General features: G+C 31.2%; 2 protein-coding genes across 3 annotated transcripts in view; one reads left to right on the top strand and one right to left on the bottom strand.

Annotated features, from left to right (window-relative positions):
- LOC143230942 (cytoplasmic dynein 1 light intermediate chain 2-like) overlaps nt 1–7,387 on the top strand; it is a 53,875-nt gene extending 46,488 nt beyond the window's left edge. The window contains exon 12 of one of the 2 annotated variants that reach the window (XM_076465283.1): nt 2,230–7,387. In XM_076465283.1, the coding sequence (XP_076321398.1) occupies nt 2,230–2,246 (17 nt within the window). In that variant the 3' untranslated portion in view covers nt 2,247–7,387. Of the gene's footprint in view, nt 1–2,224 lie in introns of both variants that reach the window. The other variant, XM_076465282.1, reaches the window with a different exon arrangement.
- A 910-nt stretch (nt 7,388–8,297) lies between these two features.
- LOC143230941 (pseudouridylate synthase RPUSD2-like) overlaps nt 8,298–24,229 on the bottom strand; it is a 42,225-nt gene continuing 26,293 nt past the window's right edge. Inside the window, exons 11-13 of the mRNA XM_076465281.1 lie at nt 14,621–14,687; nt 9,898–10,346; nt 8,298–8,517 (exon numbers count right to left, since the gene is read on the bottom strand). Coding sequence (XP_076321396.1) covers nt 8,452–8,517; nt 9,898–10,346; nt 14,621–14,687 — 582 coding nt within the window. The 3' untranslated portion in view covers nt 8,298–8,451. The remainder of the gene's footprint in view (nt 8,518–9,897; nt 10,347–14,620; nt 14,688–24,229) is intronic.

Raw genomic sequence — 24,229 nt, 5'->3', positions numbered from 1 at the left:
GAAGTTCCAAAATCCAAGTATTTGTGGGTGATGGAAACATTACAGGTTGGTTGGATAATGGTGGTGAAGAAGTGAACAGAATGATTAATCCTGACTCAAAGACCTGTAGTGCCCATGGACCCATGGCTACGTTACCACTCACATAGAAGTTCTTAGAGCCTACTCCCCACAGATCTCAGAAGCATACAATAATCACTGATGCTGCTGCCTACTTTCTGACTGAGTAGAGGAACCCTTGGATATGGATACATTTATTCTAAATAGCAGTGGACCAAAGGGTTGATGTTGGGGTGGGATCCCATAAATAGAGGTAAATCTATTATCCCCTTAGGAGTTCAAGGAAAGTCCAAATGCCAATGACAACAAGGATGAATATAGAAACTGACAGCCAAACCAATGTGCATTCTAATAATAGTCTGAACTCATCATCCATGGATGTGGGGATTTTGAGTCTTCCAAAAAAACTTAGAACAATAATAATGAACTCAGCACTGTATATAGAGGAAGATGATTCCCAGAAAGCTGTGATCTATTCAGATTAACTACAGACTCTGTTCTAGAACCACAGATTTCCAGGAGAAGACAGTATTTGAGAGTCTTAATATGCTTTCATCTGTGGTAGAAGGCTAAATCACACAGTTCCAACAACCTTGGGGGACAAAGCATAGCTGTCCCTTCATATAAGTAGGTAGTACAACTCCCTGCATGAACCACAATAGTGGTAAATGGAGGGAAAACTAAGTATTTGTTTCCAGGCTTTTCAGTTATTAAGGAAGGTGCAGGCTCAAAAACAACTTGGGAAAAGACTTGAAACACCACACATTCAATGGACCAACTGCAGAAAATGATCCTAAGGCAGCTGATCACAAAATGGTCTTCTAAGAAGACAGCACAGTAAAGGCATGGGAAAAACAAATTAAATTCTCTCCAGAATGTCCAAGGTTGTCCTTTATTGCAGCCTCAGAGCTTCCTGAAGGAATGCTGAATCAAATTGCTATATCACTACAAATAAGGTCACTGAAAGTCTCAATTAAGAGTGATTTATCTCTCAGCTGTTGAGCAATGATAAATAAGGGTAAAATGGGAGTGATCTGATTTATCTCTGTGCTGGAAATAATAACTTGAGGATTCATATCATATATCAGCTTGACATGTGGAATTATTTTTTTTTACAATTCAACTAGGTAACATGAAGAACACTCAAAATATCTCCAGTAATCATAATACAGAGAACCTGTTTGTGAATTGTTTGTCAAGAAAAGTGATGATGATAATCTGAATGAGGTGCTTATATACAGCATCAGGATGGAGAGAGTATTGATGTAGATGGAGAGCATCACATGACAGATATTGCTAAAGGTAATTAAGAAGGGAATAAAAGTCTGGAGCAAAAGTAACTGGCAGTCAAATAATTCAAGTGATAGCTACAGTGTGAGAGGAAACGTATATTTTGGAATTATCAAGCAAGTTTAGGTAACACTATATGGGTTTTTTTTATTATTGTTGTTAAGCCCTCAGAATCATCTAACTCTGACCTACCTCTGGATTATTTACACATATTTCTTGATGTTGTAGATGCAGTGTAAATATGTTACAGTTCCAATGTAAATTTAAAGTGCAGAAATAAAAATGTTCATTTACCTTTCATAAAACATTTTATACTATATGGTTTTAATGAAATGACTATTTGCACATTTAATTTTGGATTTAGTTCCTAGTTTTAAAATTTTAAAAACTGTGGTATTTTGGGTGGAATTTAGATGCTTTGATTATTTGATTCTATGACAGAAAGCAGTAAACTTCCATTATAGATTTATTGTGAGTCCATGAAAAAGTTCACAAAAAAACAGATTCTGTTTCTGGCAGCATTTAATTCTGTACTTGAATTGATAAGTTTTTCATTTACTGGATGTAAAAATCCTCTTTTGACTTCCTTTATTCATTTGTTATACATTTTTTTGGCATCTCTTCATTTTATTATGTGACCTCTCGTCATGAAAAGTTATTGCAGTGTTGTGGCCTGTTATAGCTCTATGTTCTTAGTTTCTGACATTTTTATGTGTCTAATATATAAAAATAACTTGCTTGTTTAGATTACTTTGAATTTCAGTTTAGATCATCACAGCCAAATGGTAAGTATGAAAACAAATGTAATTCAGAATTAGTTTTCTTGAATTTTTGAAGAAATGCTTATGTCTTCATAATTTTTTTTCATTTGACCTAGAGAAGATGATGGCACGGAGTGATGTCACAGTAGAGTTGGATCGTATGCTGTGGAACAGGAAATCACCAGTAACCAACCAGTCAGATAGAGTTGCTGCTCCAAGCCCCAGGTCTGGAGGTGGTAACTGTTAACCTTGAAGTGGTGGTGGTAGTTCTTGATTTCATCTATATATTTTAGAAAGATTAATTTAAAAGGAAAAAAATTGGTATTGAATTAAGTTGATTATTCATTCCATTTTAGTTAAACATGTTGCACTGTAATGAAGAGAATGTACAATGAGCATTTTTTCAAAACACAGAAGGAAAAGATGGTTTGTTATGTATAAATAAGAAACAATTTACTTTAAACACTTGATAACTGAAGCATGTGAGGTATTCAATAAAGCATTAAAGAAAGTAATGATTATGAAATAATTTTAATCTTTGTTTTGTTTAGTGTTTAATGGCAGCTGCATTGAAACTTGGATTAATGAATGGGTTGCAATATTGCCTGTTATATCTATATTTTTGATGTGTATATTTATTTTTGTAAAGATAATTTTAATTTTATTCTTGTTAAATTGTATTCTGTATTTATTTTTGTAACTTTTCAAGTTTCTGGAAAATGAGAAATGTTTCAAGGTAATTAATATTATTCCCTTTATTTGTGTTGTTGGCAGGTGTATAGTGTTTACAAATTTTCTTTGGGTCACCTTTTCCATATATCTTTACTAAATTTTACTGCCTTATTATTAACACTAGTAATCGGAAACTGTTGTGTTATCTGCTATTTTAAAAGTTATTCTTTTTAATGTGAACAGCTTTTAATATTGGGTTATACTCTATTTTGCAAAGCTTTACAAAATGATACTTGATATTTATATGTGTTAACCCTGACCAGTCTTTTACAACTTTTAAGTTTATATTTTTTATATTATTTTACTATCTAATACATCATTTAACATAAGGAAAAGATAACCTTATTGGGTTTTTTATGGTAAAGGTGTATGAAATATTTAATAGTATATATTGCATATCATTTTGTATTTAAGTTGACCAAGATGTTGAAATGAACAAGCATTACATTTAATACTTGTGTTTGTTCTAATTTATTTTTCAAATCAAAAGAAAGATGAAATATTCTGGTTCTTTATTATTTAAATAAAGTAACTTGTATATTTCACTTGTTAAGATTTCTTATCAAAGGATTGTAACAAAACTTACAGTATTTCCTGTAGTGGAATTGATACTTGCATTGTTTTATACAGTTTTCTTACACAAGTCATTAATTAGTGCTAGTTCTATTAGCTTGTATGTTATATCAAGTATACTCTTTTCTGCTGTTGCTCATGAATTGAAATCATTACAAAAGTCCATTGTAACAAGATGTTTCAGCAACTTTAAACAAATGTTGCTACCCTACTCTGAAGAAAGTTTTTAAGAAACTACTATTTAATTTTTAGTCTGTTATTTTTTGTTTAAATACCAGCAGTGAGGTTGTAAATGAAATGAAATAACTCAATTTCCAAGGCTTAAAAATAGTATTTAATAGAATAAAATTGGTTACCTTTTTAACATTAATTGATCTATTCAGGACAACATTCAAAAAATATATTAAAGTTTGCACACCACTAAGAAAAACAAAAACTTGAGAATGTCTTCTTTAAAAGTATAAAATAGTTCTTGACTGTAATATTCTACATCAACATTAATTGCTTTATAGTGTAGAAATTACAATTATAAAAATGTAGAGTAGACTTGATTTTCATTAGTAGTTTTGATAAAAAAATATTTAGTAATAATTTTATTTTAATTAAAGGCTTGTTAGTTTATATAACTATTTTATAACTTTCAATCATAACACCTGTTATTAAAAATATCACTTATTTGTTCCATCTGTTTCTTTGAAGAACTCAACCTGTGCCATTGATGTGAATACACAGGATAGAGTTATATTTGCATCTATTTATCTTCTTAAATATGTTTCTTTTTCAACTGTTTAAGATATTTCTAACCATTATATTTATATTAAGTCAAGAGTTAGTGAATTTTTCTGTTTTTGTTTAATGAACAAAGTAAAGAAAATATTTTTATCAGTTTGCAACAACTCTTGGGTAAATGAGGTAAAAATTATCAAAATAATAAGCAATGCAAATGATGATTTGTTAAACTGAGAATGGATTTGAGTGTCTTCAGTTATTATTAATCTGGGCATGGTATAAGTTCCATGTAAACATTTTAATATATCTTAAACAAAAATAACCTATTTTGAGTAATTAATATTTATGAAACATTTCATCATCATGCAAAATAATATAACATTTCTTAGTTTATTAATATTAACTTCCAATCAAGGCAAGCTACTTATTTAGATCACAAATAAAAACAAACTTGGTAATGAGTACAGCTAATTAAATACACTGTTCTTGGGTTTTTACTTGTAAAGATTACAATTCTTGTTTCATCAGTTATAAATTATAGTTTTTAATACATACTCAAAAGCTAGTTTCTTACATTTGTATACATTTTTCTCTCTTGTAAAACTGCATAGAGAAGAAGGACGTGTGATTGATCAGTTCAAATGTATGTCCAGGGTGAGAATGCAAAAATATTTAAAATATTTATTGGTAAATGACAAAATCTACTAAAAATTAAATAAGAAGAATTAAAAAAAATACAAGGGTTAATAGAATACGGGAGTTGACAAGGAATTTTTCTTGTTTGCTTACAAGTGGCTGTGATATTGTATATACTGGTGTATTTGTGTCTGAGTGACCTTTAAGTTTATGTCTAATTTTTCTTCTATCTACTATGTAGGAGAATGGTAGAAAGTTTCATCAGCTGTTACATATCTTGAACTTTTAAATGTTGTCTGTTGTGTAGTGTGGCTTTCAGTAAATATAAGTTTTACTTCAACCTTATAATCAGCTCCAATCAAAGCTTGTGCAAATCGTTCACAAAAACAATTCTGGACTCGTGATTATACTTATAAAACAACCATTTAAACATTTTGAACTAGGGGTTGAAGAACTGTAAGATTAAGTTATTAAAACTGTTAGAAACTTTGAAAGTTAGAAGCAAGCAATATTCATCTATGATGTCAATTTTTAAACTTGTCTGTTGATAGTTTCACTTCTTTTACACATTACAAATATTAAAGTTTATGGTTCCCTAATGTCACCTATAATGGGATTGTTTAGTTGGATTGTTCTATAGTATTGTATATGAAACCTCACTAGTTTTTAGGGAACATGCAATTTAAAAAACACAGCGCACAGATTTCCATTTATTTTTGTTTAATTAAACATAACTTTTTGATGTGCAAATTATTACTTAATTAATATTTGTACATGCATGTACATTATCTTAATTATAATACTGCAATAAATGTGTAAGTAAAAATATAGTTCTATGAAATAAAAGATTAATTTTTCAGAAATTAACTATCAAACAGTTCAAGTTATACGATTAGATTTTGAAGACTTTAGTTGCTTTGAGAAATTCTGTTCATAGCAGGGTAAAGGTTTTAATTTGTGATTCACTTAACTTTTTACTGCCAGAATTCAAGAGGTACTTAAAATGTTTTTTTTTAATGGTGTTCACTCAGTTTAGATGCACTACAATGACTTAATTATACATATACTTTAGTATCAGGTACAATAATTATAGTAATTCTTGAGTAAAGTTAATATTCATAATTTTGTGTTCTTTAGTGAACAGAGTAAAAACAAGTAATGCTTGACATTTTCAAAATATGGAGCTCAAAAGTGAACAAATTTTTTGTGAACTAATAATGTATGTATGCTTTGAATGTAGCTTATGGTCTGTGATATTTTAGTAATGTGTGATGTAAACTTTCATTATTAAAACATTCTCATCAGCTTTCACTTTATTTCAGTAGAAATAACTGGTTAATAACTGTACTCTGTTAAGAATAACAGTGAAAATAAAACTGCATATTGTTTTAATAAACTGAAAGTAAAGCAAATTCCAGTTTTATTCAATTATCTGAGTATTTATTACTATCACACCAGAAGAGGTTGGATTCCTGTTGTTTAAATTACTTCAATAACTATTAGCTATTAACTTTAGGTTAAGATGTGATTTTACTTCTAGTTGTCTTTAAGTTACAAAGATATATGGTAATAAAATAAGTTGAAAGCATTATTAGTTCTGGCTCCTACCTGCTTGTTTATCTTGCTCAAGCAGTTTTGTTGTGAGTAAACGAACTTCATTTAAATATTAAAAATATTATCATTTCAATGACAACTTTTTCAAAGACACAATTTACAAAGGGATTTGGTAATTTTTAGAAACAAAAATAGCAAATAGAAATTGGTTTATCTTCTGTGTGAATGTCAGTACTTAATACTAAGTTAATCTGAAAGTTTGTTTATTTCTTAGCTGTTTTATATGTTTATATAACTTAAACATTTTCACAAATGCTTTTGTTTGGTTCAGCTATGGTAACTCCCAGTGGCACAGCAGTATATCTGCAGACTTGTACTGCAATAAACTATTGTATAGCTTTGTGTTTACAACAAACAACAGCTAAGGTAAGAAAATACACCTGTGCAATAAGATACTCAGTTTAGACTAGTAAATTCTGTGGTAAATGAAAAAAATTGCTACTTTAATGTTTCTTAAAAAAATAATTTTAATGCCACCATTTATTTGTAGAAGTTGAATTCAAGGAACAATCTAGACCTCAATATCTCTGAAGTTTTAAATGTTTGAGATCCTTAAAATTGCATTGCAAGTTGTATATCTAACTTGATCATTTGATATTCTTCACCTAAGCTTTTCTATTAATAACATCTTCTAATCTACTTTCATGAAAATAAGGTTATGGAAATCTGACAGAAATACACGTGAAAAAGTCTTCCCTGATTTGAGCAAATGTGGTGATAATAACAATGTATATAAAATGCAGGACTAACATGAATCATGAATTGTAAGGATTTCAGAAAGTTATTGATGAAATATTCAAACTACGAAGGGTGTGTTTGGTTATTCTAATCTTTTATAATTATTTTGCATGCATTTGTTAATATTTATAGTAAAGACTGCTCAATGTTAACAACTGTTGTTATTTGTTGCCTATTTAATGTGATATGTAGATTATGTTTTTGAACTTGTCAGTAGCTTTAATAAGTTGTCAAAATAAATGTTTGAATAAAACAAACTGTTGTCTCCATCCTTGTGTAAAGTATGAACCAAGCTGTAAATGAGTCATTATATAGAACTTTAATGGCAAGTTGGGTACCACTTGTTGTAACATCTTTAAACCAGAGTCCTGGCCCAGTCACAATTACTCATCTTTACAATGCTTTCCAAAAAAAATTGATATTTCAATGAAATTACTACATCTATTAGCATTAAATAATTATAAGCTACATTTATTAAAATAAATCTGACTTTTAAAATTTCACACTAACACAATAGTATCAGGTTTTTATATCAAGAAACATATTTTTACTTTGTATTTTCAAGATGGCTGGTAGGGGTATTAAAATGAACAATGTTTTGACCTCCTTAGGTAATCTTCTGGTTCACAAAGAGAGTTTGCAACATTTTTACTTCAGGTGGGTTTCTCATCATTACAAAATACTTCTACACTCATATTTTGTTAAAACAGGGGCGTAAATAAGTTGTTTGTGCATAAAGAACTGACATATTGTGATAAATATAAAAGTCATTACACTTTAAACTTTACCCATTTACAACAACTGCCACAAAATTTACAAATGTAAGTTAAACATGAAGGTTAGGTTATTTATGCTCAACTGATTTTATGCAATAAGCCAGTTCTGAATACTTACTTATTAAACACTGATTGCATTCAAATATATTTGTTATAATATTACGGTATTATACAATATTAAAAGATTTTTTTTTCTAAATCCTGAAGTTACTTGTAACTGGTTTAGACAATTGTTACAAATAACAGATATTTTACATATTTTATCACACAAAAGAAACACATTTACAAATCTGTGAATGTAGTACTGCATAAAACAAAACACTTAGAGGAATGATATAGCTATTAGCCCTTGTTAGGTTATCAGATAGCAAAAAAGAAGATGAATGGACAGTTCTGTTTAAAATTTAAACAAAATTCTTTTCTCTCCTTTTCTGAATTTTTAGTTTATTTCAGACTATTTACAAAAGTCCATTAAAAAACAAGATGTCATTTTAAACTTTATTTACACAAGTATCCAATACCAAAAATGAAAGCCTTGGTCATAATCAACTTTCAGTCCAATCATCTTTTGCCCAAGCTGGCATCTCTGTCTTGAATTCCCAGTCAAGACCCTAGAAAAACAAGATAATTATAAGATTTCAAAAAGTTTGGGTAGATTATTATGTAACTTTTTTTACTTCAGATAAGGAGTATTTAAGTTTGAATAATCAGTTGAATGTAAATTAACACTGTACAAGCAATACTAGATTTAATTAATTGAATCTATGAAATAAGACTATATATATTTTAAACACTTCAGACTTAAACAAAATCCAAATTTTCTAAAATATAAAACCTAATACAACATTATCAAAGTCTTGCTGTTGTTAATATTACAAAACTGTATTTTTTACCACTGATCAGAAAATTCAAATCTAGAACATTTAATCATCTTTAATATGTTAAACAAAAATATATATATACACAACATGAAATTCAAACAAAAAAATACAATCTCATGGCACATTGCAAACAATTTGTAATACTGTCTAACTATATCTCACCATTATAGGATACTACAGGTTATGAGAAAACTGAAAGTGTAAATATTCCTAACTTTTGAAATCACTTTATTAGCTCCACTTTTTGTATTTATAAAAATGTCAATAAAAGAAAATGGCAAAAAAGTATTTTTTCTATGAGCATAACTACTGGTACAAAACATGGTTTTCCTTACATGTTATTTATTGACATTCTTGATACATCCCTATTCCAATACTACATTTATTTCAATCAACATCTAAAAAATGACTTATTTTTCTTAACAGCTTTAATAAAAAATGTATGTTTCACTTTATTAAGTTTTGCTCATACTTTGTGTTACCTTGAAAACTACATCCTATATTTACAAGTACAATAACAAAAATAAAGTTAAAAAAATTTAAGGCCCTCTTTTAAAACTTTTACTGTTGTGTGATCATAAATGTAATGTAAACTAACTAAATGATATTACAGATTAGTCAACTGCAAACTGAATAATTAACACATACAACTAGAAAAAACTTTATGCCAATGCAGAAGTACACAGTAACTTTCTTTCCAGCTCTTATGTAGCCCTATGTAATACAATGGCTTTTTTATTACTGTTTTACTGTTCATTTATTTTCATATTATGTTACAATGAATAGTATATTTGTGGTATAAAAGCTAACATTACAATACAACCTATATGCAAAGCTTGCTAATTTTGCTATTAAGAATGTTTAGTCACTGCAAAGCAATGAACTAAGATTTACAACAAAAATCACAGGTTTATGAAATGAAAAGCAAGTGAAACCATCTACTTTTATTCTAGAGGAAGTACAAACAACTTGACATTTTAGTTGTTTTTATGGCCATAGTTGGCAGTATATTTCCAACAAATATAACACTAAAAAAGAGGGAATAAGCTACACCTATTTCTTCTTTAGATTTACTAATGAGTCCATATCACTCACTGTTCAGAATCTTACCTTATACTTGAGAGCATGTAGAAACATGATGAGATCTGATGGTTTTGGATCTTTAAACTTTCGTTGACACTCGTAACAGTTGGAATAATAAGTTACCTTATTGGGGTCAAAAACATATTGTTTCTTTAATTTTTCATACTGCTGGTCATTCTCAGTGTAATGTTTTAAACTAGAAGTAATACCACAAATTAAGGAACTAGATTCTGCAGGTTCTACATTTTTATTTTCTTCTTCATTTGTAGCTTGTTGTCCTGGTGTGTCTTCATTTGTAGCTTGTTGTCCTGGTGTGTCTTCATTTGTAGCTTGTTGTCCTGGTGTGTCCTCATTTGTAACTTGTTGTCCTGGTGTGTCTTCATTTGTAGCTTGTTGTCCTGGTGTGTCCTCATTTTCATTTTTCTTTTCTACTACACATTTGTCACATTTGGTCTGATTACTTTCATTACTTGTGCCTACCACAAAAATATAAATCACAAAAGTTGAATTTAAATAATAATAAGTAATAGCTTTAACTTCTCAATACATCTAAACACAACTGAAGTTTACTCTAATCATTTCTCAGTCATGACTCTTTATAGTTTTATAGTGCACACTAGCAGCAAAATACTCCATTTCAATCAGTGCATGTAAGATAAAAAAACAAAATATTAACTCTTTCACCATTCTTCATGTAAAGTGATGCCTTATTTGAAGGAAAACAAAATGCTATGTACCATTCTTATATTTCTATTGGAGTGGGTCAAATATCTAACCTGGTTAATGTTTTGTGGCACAAATACAATCTGCACTAAATATAAATGAAAAAGAAACCTATAACCTGAGCACTTTTAAAAGGTGGACTATTCTTCTTTAGGGGCAAAATGGGAGTGGTAGTGTGACTGAAAGAGTGAGTGATATAAATGGAGAGGGTGTTCAGTGACATCATTGGGGTCATCTGGTTTTCCAGGAATTGTTTATTTCTCTGTGTATGTTTAACCACACATAACCCTTCAATGAAATAATGAGACCAATAAAACTGATTTTCATCAATTTTCCTCATTGGTTAAGCAAAACTATTACATGATTCTGACTGACAAGAGCCCAAAAGTGATACTCATCTTATACCTACATCCAAAAATAAACAACATAACCTTATGAAAGAGAATCTCACTAGAATATCACTTTTAAGTAACTTACAATTAATAATGACAATGAATACGAACTAATGTTCTTAATCAATAGGTTTGTAAATACTTGAAGGGTTATCAGCAATAATAATCTCTTTTATCAATTGTTCTAAATGAAGAATTACAAGCACAAGGCTTCAGATGTTCCTTCAGCTGTTTTAATCCTATGATCCCCAGCTATGCTCTCAGAAAGAAGCTTATGAAATTTTCATTACATAATATAACAAAATTAAAACTAGTGGGTGAAATCATGATTAAAATGTTTCTAAAAGTATATAGCTTCAGAATTCTTATTTTTTCTCACTATTTCTAATAATTCGTTATTTCATGTTGTTACTTGCTCTTAAGCTCTGAATAATCACCTGCAGAGTGATATTCATATGAAGTATAAAAATACTATTTTTAATCTTACAGTTATTACATTTCATTTGCGTAATCTCTAGATCCTCATAAATTATTATCGAAATTTTTAATTAAGGTAAATTTTTATATTTTCCATTTTCTCCACCATATCACTAATTATCTATTATCAACAACATACAGAGTAATGAGGTATTTAAACCCAATAAAGGGTTATATGTACATACCTTTCAACTCTTCACAGAAATCCACTAGAATAGTCTCATCTTTCTTGTGTAATTTTGCATTCTGATAACTTTTCAATTATAGTTTATTTTCCTTTCATATTTTATGTTTTATCATTTATGTTCATAAGTCAACTGATGTCCACAAGGCTTTATGAAGTTATTTTGTTACCCACACCACAGAAATGCATTGTTTAAACAAGATTCTGTGTATACATTATTATTTATTACTTTTCGAATTCCAGGCAGCAATTTAATTTACAAAAATTATTGAATTGTTCAAATATGATTTTTAAAACATGCATAATACATAAATAACTAAAAATCACCAATCAAGCAGATAGCAATACAACTGACAGTTACATGCACATTGTGAGGAAGACTGCACACCATTTTCAAATTGACTGTTGGTTGAGTGTAGTGTAAACTGAGCTCTTTCAAATGACTACATACTTGTGTCAACTAACTGCATATACATTGTAATTCTGAAAATAAACTATAGATTGTGGGCATGGTAACCATTAAGTGTTGGAAAATGAATGTTTCCCACAAACTTTGGATATCACATGTCACATAGTTCAAACACATTACCATTCACATTACCATTCAGATACACAAACTTTGGATATCACATGTCACATAGTTCAAACACATTACCATTCAGATACACAAACTTTGGATATCACATGTCACATAGTTCAAACACATATACATTACCATTCAGATACACAAACTTTGGATATCACATGTCACATAGTTCAAACACATATACATTACCATTCAGATACACAAACTTTGGATATCACATGTCACATAGTTCAAACACATATACATTACCATTCAGATACACAAACTTTGGATATCACATGTCACATAGTTCAAACACATATACATTACCATTCAGATACACAAACTTTGGATATCACATGTCACATAGTTCAAACACATATACATTACCATTCAGATACACAAACTTTGGATATCACATGTCACATAGTTCAAACACATATACATTACCATTCAGATACACAAACTTTGGATATCACATGTCACATAGTTCAAACACATATACATTACCATTCAGATACACAAACTTTGGATATCACATGTCACATAGTTCAAACACATATACATTACCATTCAGATACACAAACTTTGGATATCACATGTCACATAGTTCAAACACATATACATTACCATTCAGATACACAAACTTTGGATATCACATGTCACATAGTTCAAACACATATACATTACCATTCAGATACACAAACTTTGGATATCACATGTCACATAGTTCAAACACATATACATTACCATTCAGATACACAAACTTTGGATATCACATGTCACATAGTTCAAACACATACACATTACCATTCAGATACACAAACTTTGGATATCACATGTCACAGTTCAAACACATATACATTACCATTCAGATACACAAACTTTGGATATCACATGTCACATAGTTCAAACACATACACATTACCATTCAGATACACAAACTTTGGATATCACATGTCACATAGTTCAAACACATTACCATTCAGATACACAAACTTTGGATATCACATGTCACATAGTTCAAACACATATACATTACCATTCAGATACACAAACTTTGGATATCACATGTCACATAGTTCAAACACATATACATTACCATTCAGATACACAAACTTTGGATATCACATGTCACATAGTTCAAACACATATACATTACCATTCAGATACACAAACTTTGGATATCACATGTCACATAGTTCAAACACATTACCATTCAGATACACAAACTTTGGATATCACATGTCACAGTTCAAACACATATACATTACCATTCAGATACACAAACTTTGGATATCACATGTCACATAGTTCAAACACATATACATTACCATTCAGATACACAAACTTTGGATATCACATGTCACATAGTTCAAACACATATACATTACCATTCAGATACACAAACTTTGGATATCACATGTCACATAGTTCAAACACATACACATTACCATTCAGATACACAAACTTTGGATATCACATGTCACATAGTTCAAACACAAACTATATCATTACCATTCAGATACACAAACTTTGGATATCACATGTCACATAGTTCAAACACATATACATTACCATTCAGATACACAAACTTTGGATATCACATGTCACATAGTTCAAACACATATACATTACCATTCAGATACACAAACTTTGGATATCACATGTCACATAGTTCAAACACATATACATTACCATTCAGATACACAAACTTTGGATATCACATGTCACATAGTTCAAACACATACACATTACAATTCAGATATTCATGTACATTGTCAACTTATGTGGCTAAGAGTGAACCCTGGCTAAAGTTGAGATTTTTCATACCATGTGGATCACATGAAACAAAACTGCAGTTTAAGTTTGTTTTTTAAATGTTTCCTTTAAAACAAGGAATTAAATCTGAGATAATATAAACATTCAAATTATAACATACATTACAATGTTAATTTCATTGGCATATATTGAATGAAACACAGTACCATGTACTATTCACACTTTAATGCATCCTGTCTTAAAACTGGTACCAAGAACCGAGACAGCATTGAATACTGATACATTTCTTCTCAAAGTGGATGAGGTCATATGGATCAATCATGAACATTTAAAACAGGGTAGAAAACCTGAAGTCTAGTGCTGGTAATGTTTCAAACACTTAGATCAGAAATGTAACAGAACTGCTGATAAAAGGAACTTTGACAAGATATGTAGTTTAAACAATAAACAAGACATACAAATAAAAGGGCTTTTAGCCAACAAGAAACTAATACCAAAAACAAACTTTAACAAAAGAATAAATTATCAATAAGTGATTTATGTTTTATAATTCAAAACTTAAATTTTTTGGAGACAGTAAATCCAACAAAAAGAATATTAGCATTCATTAAACATCTTCATCCTTACCTGAAGAAGTGTCTTCATCATTGAGCCAGTTTTCTACAGTATGTACTTTTATAAGATCTTCAAGAAGCTGAAAAAAAAAAAAAAATATGTCAAAATAATTCATATCATTAAATACTTAATCTTACATCACAGTCACCTTGTTGTTAACATAATAGTAGTCCTGCATCAACCACAGAAAGTATTCTAATTGTCTTTATTTTGTTGGTTTTGCTAAGTTATGTTCTGTTCACTTAAAAATAAATTTTTCCAATTCTTTATATAAATATATACCTCTGTTTTCAATACTGTATTTTACTTTCAAATTTACTTATCCAAAGATACCACTAATATGAAAATAATTAAGAGGAAATATTGGAGAGCTGTGAATTAATCACAAAAGTCATTTTTTTTCCCTTCAAAACTTACCAATTATTAAACAATTTCATCGCTACTATACAAGTATAATAAAGAAGCTGACAATACAAACATCATTATAATGAAACTCTTTTATTTAGTTTCAAAACAGTACCTTATCACTGTTAATAATACAAAGGCAAAATTAAACTAAGAATCTGAACTTAATAATTCACATTATTCAAAATTTCAATGATTCAAAACACATGTCCTTATCAGCAACATAACTTTACAACTAATCAGATACGAAACATGTGTTTTGTTGGTTTATTTTGAAATTTGCACACAGTTACATGACAGTTAGCCATCCCTAATTTAGAAGTGAAAGACTAGACAGAAGGCAGCTAGTTATCAATACCCACTGCCAAATCTTGGGCTACTCTTTTACCAATGAATATTTGGATTGACCACCACACTATAATGCCCCCACAGATGAAAAAGCAAGCATGTTTGCTGGAACAGGGATCCGAATCAATGACCCTCAAATTGAGAGTCAAGTGCTCTAACCACCTGACCATAACAGGCCTAGTTATACTTGAATACCAAAAATCTCAGCTACACAACACACGATATTTCACTTGTTCAGTTACTAAGCATGTAGAATTCAAAATATCACTAGAAATGAGTAGTGTAATTAACTGATAAAACTTACTACTACAAACAGCAATTACACTGATTAGTGTTATGAAAACTAATCAATTGACAAATATTATAATTAAACCAACAGTCATGAGGAAAAGAGTTTCTGATTATTCAAACTGTACAAATTGAAATACCACTACCAAACTTTTTCACCCCATCTTTGTTACAGTAAAACTGCTAAGGTTACCTGCCACTGTCACTGATTTTCATTGGATTGATGATTAGTTTGACATTTATTAACTCAAAACAACTAGACTATCTGCACCAAACAACTGGTAAAAAATTAAAAATAAAGTAAAATTATTAAAATTCATAAAAAAGGAACCATGTTAAAACAAAACATAGTCTAATTTTTGAATTAAAAAATTAAAAACTTCAACAGCATTAAAAAGGCCAATGACCTTTAGAAACTAAAAGCATTTGTAAGGTGGACAGTATGACCATCATCAATGGCACTGTCCACCATAAGGGGTAAACCTTGTGGACAAACCATGTCTAAAATGGTGCTGTCATTGGGAGTCATAAAGATGGCATGACAGCAAAATGTGAGATTATTGTGACCTAAATGTCACGAAGACCGTACACTGGTAAATCAGTCCCAGATACAAGAAAACAATGAATTAAAACCTGTGACCATTGCATAGTCTAGTTAGGACAACTTCTTTCCAATTCTCATGGAAACAAGACAGACAAAGTCCAATAGAGGATTTTACCTGGAAAAGCTTGTTATGAAATTGCTCACTCCAAGTCAACTGCCAATTGGCATGGAGCCGAGTCTTAAGTACGGGACCATAGTCCATGTGATTTATGGGAACAGAAATGGCATACAGTAGAAAGTTAAGTCAGTCAGTATAAATAGTACAATTCAAGTACTGCTTAGTTTTTATGTGATCCATGGCAAAAGAAATGGCATACAGTTTGTCAGTGAACACAAACTGTGGGGAGAATTCTGCACGCAGCCACCACACCACAACAAACCAATATAGAGTCTACAGAATCACCTGATTTCGAACCATCTGGATAAATGGGATAGGAAGAATGGTTCATCAAAAAATGTTTGGCAAATAGAAGACAGTACTTCCAATCTGGAGTACCCACCTTTGGCAGATGACTGAAAGAAATATCACACTTGAGATTGGTTTTAAGCCATGGTCAGATGGGTTGACCAGTGGATGCAGCAGCAATATCCATGCACAAACCCAATTCATCCAACTGTGCCTGGACACGAAAGCCAAAAGGAACAATGTTTTGAAAAAGCATGGCCCACTGAGGAATGAAAACACAACCCCAGGTGGGATACTGAAGTAAGGATCGAAGTTTTGAAGGATACAGTAAAGACAGTTGTAAACAGGTGTAGAGGAGGTTCATGAAACTCTGTACTGGAGAAGTGCAGAAAACCCCTGTGCAGAGCTGAAGCCCCTGATGATAGATGGGGACCAGCATCTTCAAGGCCAAGGTCATGATAGAAACATAGACCAAAAACCCATAGTCTAGTTTTGTTTGAATAAGAGCACAATATATCTTTAGCACAGAACATCTATCTGCTCCCCAAGTGGTGGAAGAAGGGACATGGAAAATGTTCAGTGGTCTTGTAGATGTGGTTCATAACTGCTTGATGTGTGGTATAAAGGTCAGCTTATGATCAATGATAAGCTTCAGGGACTACAGGAAGCACAACTTCACTGACAGTATCGGCAGTGCTCTGGGCATCAGCTACTACTTGGCCATCAGAGAGCAAAATCAAAATAGGGACAGAATTATACTGCCCACTGACTTTCCAAATCTTGTCCCACATGACTTTGGAAATGGTCAAAGAAAAAATTGCTTGTTGTGAATTTAATCCAAGATTCCTTCTGGCTTTTATGTCCTACTTGTGCATGGCCTCGCTGAAAAGTGATGCAGTTCAAAAGTATGGGATATCTGCGAAAGATATCCCAGGCCTGTTTTTAAGATGTCCATGCCATGTGGCAGGCAGAGTTCCATCATGAATGAGGATACCATGGAAAATGCACCGAGGATTTAGGTAAAGCCTGAACAGCTACTTGGACAATAAAGTCAATTATTGCTGCCACATATTTGTCTATTGATGGCTTACAAACAATGGTGGGGTCAAATTTCAAGAGAGTAGTGAAAGAGAACCATTTAACTTGGTCCAGCTTCCACATAAGCAGACGGGTCACATGGCATCAACTACAGCCAGTCTCTCTCAAAATGACAGAAAAGTAATCGCTTCCCCATGGGTTACTGACAACCCTCCAAGAAAAGAGAGAGAAAAGTGAATGAGAGAGCAAACGATAAGATCAATAGCAGTAAAAGACCAACTAGGTGCATGAAAATAAGTACAAACATCAGTATTGAAGAGAGAAAGGTTTTGATCCGACAGCATACACTGTACGGAGCAACCCCTTCCATCAATATCAGCACCTTCCCAGAGGGGATTATGTCCATTAAAGTCCTGAAGAATTAAAAAGCGAGATAACAACTGATTAACAAGAGCATCATGGTCTCTACAGAAGATAGGTAGAAAGAACAAACAGTGATGGTATGGCCCAAGGAAACAGGAATAGCTACATCCTCCAAGGATGTCGAGTGACAAAGACAGGGTGGGTACATGTTGATCGACCAGCAGTGTCACCCCTCCATGCACTCTTCCATCACACAACCTCTCATTTCTGTACAAAGGAAACTGCCAAAAGGTGACTGTATCGGCAAGTTTCAGAAATGTTTCCTGTAATGAAAGACACAAAAGATGATAGGAATCAAATGTGCCTTGATATAACTTAAATTAGGATGGAAATCTCAACAGTTCTACTATATCAATGTGGTCAATTTTATTTACATGGAGGAGAACTAGGCAAAGAGCCCTTCTGTTTTTGATCATGTCTCTTCCTTTCATTCTCTTTATTAAGAGGAGGTCTATCGACCTCCATGGATCTCTCCCTGGGTTTACTGGACAGGTCTCTGTCATCAAAAGAAGATTCCAGCAAATGATGGTATGAACAAATAACCATTCTGCATTTCAAGGCCAGAGAAGATAGACCAAAGGAAACGCCTAAACCCAGAACCAAAGAAAGTGGATCCAGAGATCCGATGGAAGAAACAGTAGGGAGAGAGAGAGGTGTTGATGTTGATTCATTAACTTTCTTAACCATGGAGGGCAAAAGACCTTTTGCATGGTTTAGGAATGATTCTTTCAGAGGCATAGAGAGATCTATCTGCACTTCCACTGCACCAGTGGAATGAAGCACAGCAGAATATGTCCGAGATGTAGTGGTGGACAGTAACTTTTGAGACTCAGGGTGAGAAATGTTGAGAACCGTTTTTAAATGCTGTACCTCTGTAATTAACACAATGAGGATCTATTTTATACTCATACGCATCATGATCCCTGCTACCTCAATGAGCACAAATCAAGGAACCATGACATGATGTCTTTGAGTGACCGAACTGCTGACATTGAAAACATCTAAGAGGGTTCAAAATATATGGCTGTACTTCACAATTTAGATAACCTGCCTTGATGGTGGCAGGTGGATATGGTGATGTAAACGTCAGAATGAGGATATTGGTCGACATCATCACTCCATCTAGGCGAGCGAAGATATGCCTCACTGCAGAAACTCCTCGAGTAGAGAAACCAGCAAGGATCTTTGACTCGAGGATGCTCTTCAAATCCCTCTCAACAATAACTCATGACAAACTCAAAGTAGCATGGAGAGTAACCTCAATGGGAATATCCCCAATGGCCTTTGAATACAAGAAGAGTTCACTGTGTTTAGAAATGGATGTCACCAAAATGTAACTTTCTGACCATCTTAGGAGAGACAGCAAGTCCCTTTAGTCCCATCTGTATAAAAAAAGAGGAAGACATTTACCTTAAAAATTTGTCTGATAAAGAATGTAATATCAAAAATGAGGTACAGGTGTCGAAGAAGTTGAAGATTGCTGCTCAGAATCTTCAAGATGTGGTCATTTACCTGTGGACTGTTTTTCACTATTTTATTTAAGTTTCTTTGGGGATTCCATAAAAAAAGAAATATTTCAGTGTCCACTGATCCCACCCACCATAAAGCCCTACGAGGGGATGTACTACAATGCCAAACAAGGACACTGCAGCATTACCAGGGTTTTGTGAGCACTATACCCAAACCCTGGCATCAAATACAATGTATACAAAACCCGCTGAAAACATCCAACATTGGTACTTGGTTGATCCTAGCCCAAGTGGACCAGTCAATTGACCCTAGGGGGACCACCCATCTACAGGAATTCAAGGCCAAAGTGGTGTGTTAGGATTAGACTCCTCAACCATCAGGATCCTTACCTCTCCTTCACAGATCACCATGCACAGCAAGCACATGTGTGGATGTTCAGACCCCAGAGGAGGCAAACTGAAAGAGTAGAACCTACTCTGGAAGGTCCCCTCACATGTACAGGAATCCACACCGTGAGGCACTGATTTTGAACTGATAACTAGAGGAAAGATATCCAACTAGCACCTTTTTTCTTCTTGTATGTACTAAAGTTTGAGTAATACTATAATAATTAATCAAATGTAATAAATTAATCTTCTCGTTACATGTACATGAAAGTGCACATCACAACTTTTTGCACAGTTGCACTCAAAATGTATTTAAACTACTTTATTACCAATGCATACAAATAAACTTAGCATCCAAATGTGGTTAGTAAATCAAATATATGTACTAAATAAATGTTAATTTCTAAATTTTAAAAGGAAATAATTAAATATATCCTCAATCTTTCCTCATTTCAGAATCATGGTATTTGTCTCTAAATCTTGCCCATTCTCTGTTTTTCATCATCTCTCTCTGATGTCCTGAATTTAACTTAAATTACTCATTGTAAATGTTACTAAGACAATGCCTGATTTTTGTAGTCTTCATTTCTGGAGACAGAAATTAAAAAGTCAAGCCCACTTCTTGAATCTGCTCTTCAAATAATTCTCTCCAACCATTCTATTACATCATTTATAAACTAAGAGAAGCACAGTTTTAATTTACCAAAAGATGTAAAATACTACTTTGTTCTTAGAAGAGATGTTTTTTGTTATTTTACTCCATAAATGGAAGTTTAAATCAAAAAACCAAGTGAATTATTTTAAGGCACTTATGCTTTATTTAGAAAGCCAATTAAGTTGTAAGTTATAGGATCTTTTTTTTGTTTTGTTTGTTTTATTGTTATTTGTTTTATGTGTATTCTTCATGGAAAGTTAAATTATTTTATGTACTAATGCCATAATTACAAAGAAGTAAACTCAAAAAAATTCATCAGTGGGTTAACAGCAGAAAATTAAGATGCCAAACACAAATACTAAATTTCTTGTTTTCATAATGGTTGCAAAATCAAGAAAGTTAAGGTAGAAGAAACAACAGATAAGATATAAAACTTTATTTAAAAAACATATGATATTAATTTATATGATTTCAGAGATTATACAAATAAAACTGCAAGATAAAAAGATAAAAAAAAGTATTTTTAATCTTAGGTTGAAAATCTCCTGGAATTCAAGTGGTATTTATATATTCATGGATAAATCATTAATAAAATGGATGACTTTAGAGCAATGATAAGAACAAAGGATTCTGATACAATGAGAATAACTGAAATCTGGCTGAACGTAAACACTTACGATAAAAGGAATTTCTCTGAAATACATGATTACAGGTTTTTTTCATAAGGATAAAGTACTAAAAACAGGGAATGGAAATGGTTTTATATGTAAAATGTAAGTTAGTTGTTCACGTTGAGGATAACAAAGGTGATATCAATAAAATTAAATCTGTTTGAGTTTCTGTTGGTGGTTATAAGTGAAGAAGGCTTTTAGTTAGAATCTGCTTTAGACTACCAAATAAAAGTGATGAAACTGACAAACTCTATACAGAGATAAAGAATTTAAACTGAAATAAGGTTACAGTTGTGGCAGATTTTAATGTCAGGCATACAGACTAGGAAAAGTTAAAAGCCATAAGAGAAAAAGATTTTTAAACTGTTCAGGTTTGGTTTTCTTGAACAATTAGTTATGAAATTTACAAGGTATAATGCTATTTCAGCTCTATCCTATCAATCATTTCTTTATTAAAAATGTACAAAATGTGCTATATCAGGTATAATGTAAATTTTTAATAAAGAAATGGTTGATAGGACAGAGTTTGGGAAACATCTGGGTGAAAGTGATCACTGCTCAATTAGATTTGATGTTTTTAAAAATAAGAAGTGGATATTAGTTTAAGATTAAAAAAAAATTAAAAGAGATAAGACAAGAATAATTTGCTGCAAATCAGGCAACTAAATTAGTTGGAGATACCTGTTAAATGTGAAAAAAATAAATTAAATAAATTTGTAAATGTTCAAGACAGGCTATAAGAAGTATAAACTTATTTCTGTGATGGGAGGTTTGAAAAATGATAAAAGATTAAAAGAGTTGGTTAAATGGAAAACTACAAAATCAGAAAACTATATGAAAATGATCAGCTGAAAATGTAAAAAAACAAATAGAAAGTATTTCTTTAAATACACTAAGCATAAGTAAAATGTTAAGATGAGAGTTGGGCTAATACAAGATTATTATGGGATGGCTAGGTTATTAAATTCTACTTTTATTTCAGTTTTTACTGATGAAGGTTTATGCAATATTAATAAACCTGAACAGTTGCTATACAAAAACAAAATTAAATAAGATGATCACATTAGTTACGAGTTTTGCTCTCTCTGATTTACATCCATGACATAGATGAGAAAATGGTCAATAGATTATTTATATTTGCTAATGACATTATAGTTTTTGATGTTGATGGCTATGAGAAGGATTCTACAGCCTTACATTCTTGGATTATTTAGTTTGTGGGGCAAATAAGTTGCAGACGGATTTTAGTTATAATAAATGCAAGGAATACATGAAAGTATCACAATTCCAATTATAAGGATAATTTTTATGAGAATAACCTTAACACTTTTTTTTGAAGAAAATAATCTTGCTGTTCTTTTTGATCATTCTCTTAAGCCATCCAAGCTGTTGTCAGTAGCAGAAAAATAGGATTTTAGGTTGTTTTTACAGAAATACTGAATGCAAGTGAAAACAGGTTATAAGTTCATTGTGTAGGTTGTTGGTTAAGAGACATCTGATGTATTGTGTTCAGTCTTGAGTTCTGTATATTACCATATATGAAACACTGAATTGTTGGAAAGGGTTCAGAGGAGAGCTACTAATATGATTGTTTGGGCAGAAAAATTATTACATGAGGATAGGTTACAATCTCTAAACCTGTTTTATCTTGAAAAAAGAAGAGTTAGAGGAGATCTGACTAATGTGTTTAAAATTCTTAAAGTTACTGATAGTGTTAACACAATTTCTTTTTTCATATTCAATAGAAGAAATATTAAGACTAGGAGAACAATTATAAATTTTGGAAGAGAAGGAGTCATCTGCAGTTAAAACAGCTTTATTTTTCTATCAAGGTGGTCAAGTCCTTGGTACAGGTAGTTCATTGATGCAGAAAATGCAGGTAATTTAAGAGAAAAATATTTGAATAAGGGCTGGTTTTGAGCTGTTTTTAAAAATTTAGATTAATTTAGTGGATAGATCAGCCTTACTGTTCTTTAATGTTGTTTATATTCGTTTATAAAAATACTTAATTAAAAAACATATTTTTTTTGTGTACAGAAGACTTGTATGTTTACTAAAACGTTTGTTAAATTTGGTGAAGATACACATACTACATTTTAATTTTTGTATGGGTTCATTCCCTAGTACTGACCTAGTAACCATTTTGTTGTTATAGTTTTCATGCTTTAAATTTTAAATTATTAAGCACACATTAAGAAACTTGGACAGATTATAAATAAATATTACAAGGCTTTCATATGCAAAATATAACATTCTTTTTATGAAGTCTTAAGGTTTGTTAAGCAATGTTTTTCTCATGCATTTTTTTTAAGTTGTCTGTCCAACATACAAAGTAATTTTCATTTTAAGATTAAAAATATTTTTATACATCAGAAAATTTTCAAATTTCATATGCATAATCTTTATAATGACCAGATAGTTATCAAATATTTCTTAAGAAAAAAACTTTATATTTTATCTGTTATTTTTACTAATAAATCTCTGTACAGGTTCAATTGAGTTGACACATATGGTAAATACCATAAAAAAAAACTAGGAAATAAGTAAATATTATGCTTCGTTTATAGTAAGATGACATCAAATTATAACAGAAAAACATAAATGTTTAAACTAAGTAGTTTAAGTCTCATAACTATACATTTATATGTATTTATTATTATTATCATATTATCATATCATACCTAACTTTCAGTCTTTACAAAGTGACCCACTATGTTTTAGTGGACTGGTATTTTGTAATATACAGTTAAAGTTCAATTATTATGCATTATATATGTACAATGATTATTAATATTTAGGAATAAGTTATTAAACTTATTTTTCTTAAAATATAGAACAGTAAATATACAGGTAAAGCAAACAATTATCTCCTCAAGTTGCAACCTTTGTACTGAGTTGCTGCTTGACATAAGTTGCTAAGCCTTTTA

Source organism: Tachypleus tridentatus, chromosome 10 (genome assembly GCF_004210375.1).
Source record: "Tachypleus tridentatus isolate NWPU-2018 chromosome 10, ASM421037v1, whole genome shotgun sequence".
Taxonomy (NCBI): domain Eukaryota; kingdom Metazoa; phylum Arthropoda; class Merostomata; order Xiphosura; family Limulidae; genus Tachypleus; species Tachypleus tridentatus.
This window is presented reverse-complemented; position numbering and strand designations above follow the sequence as displayed.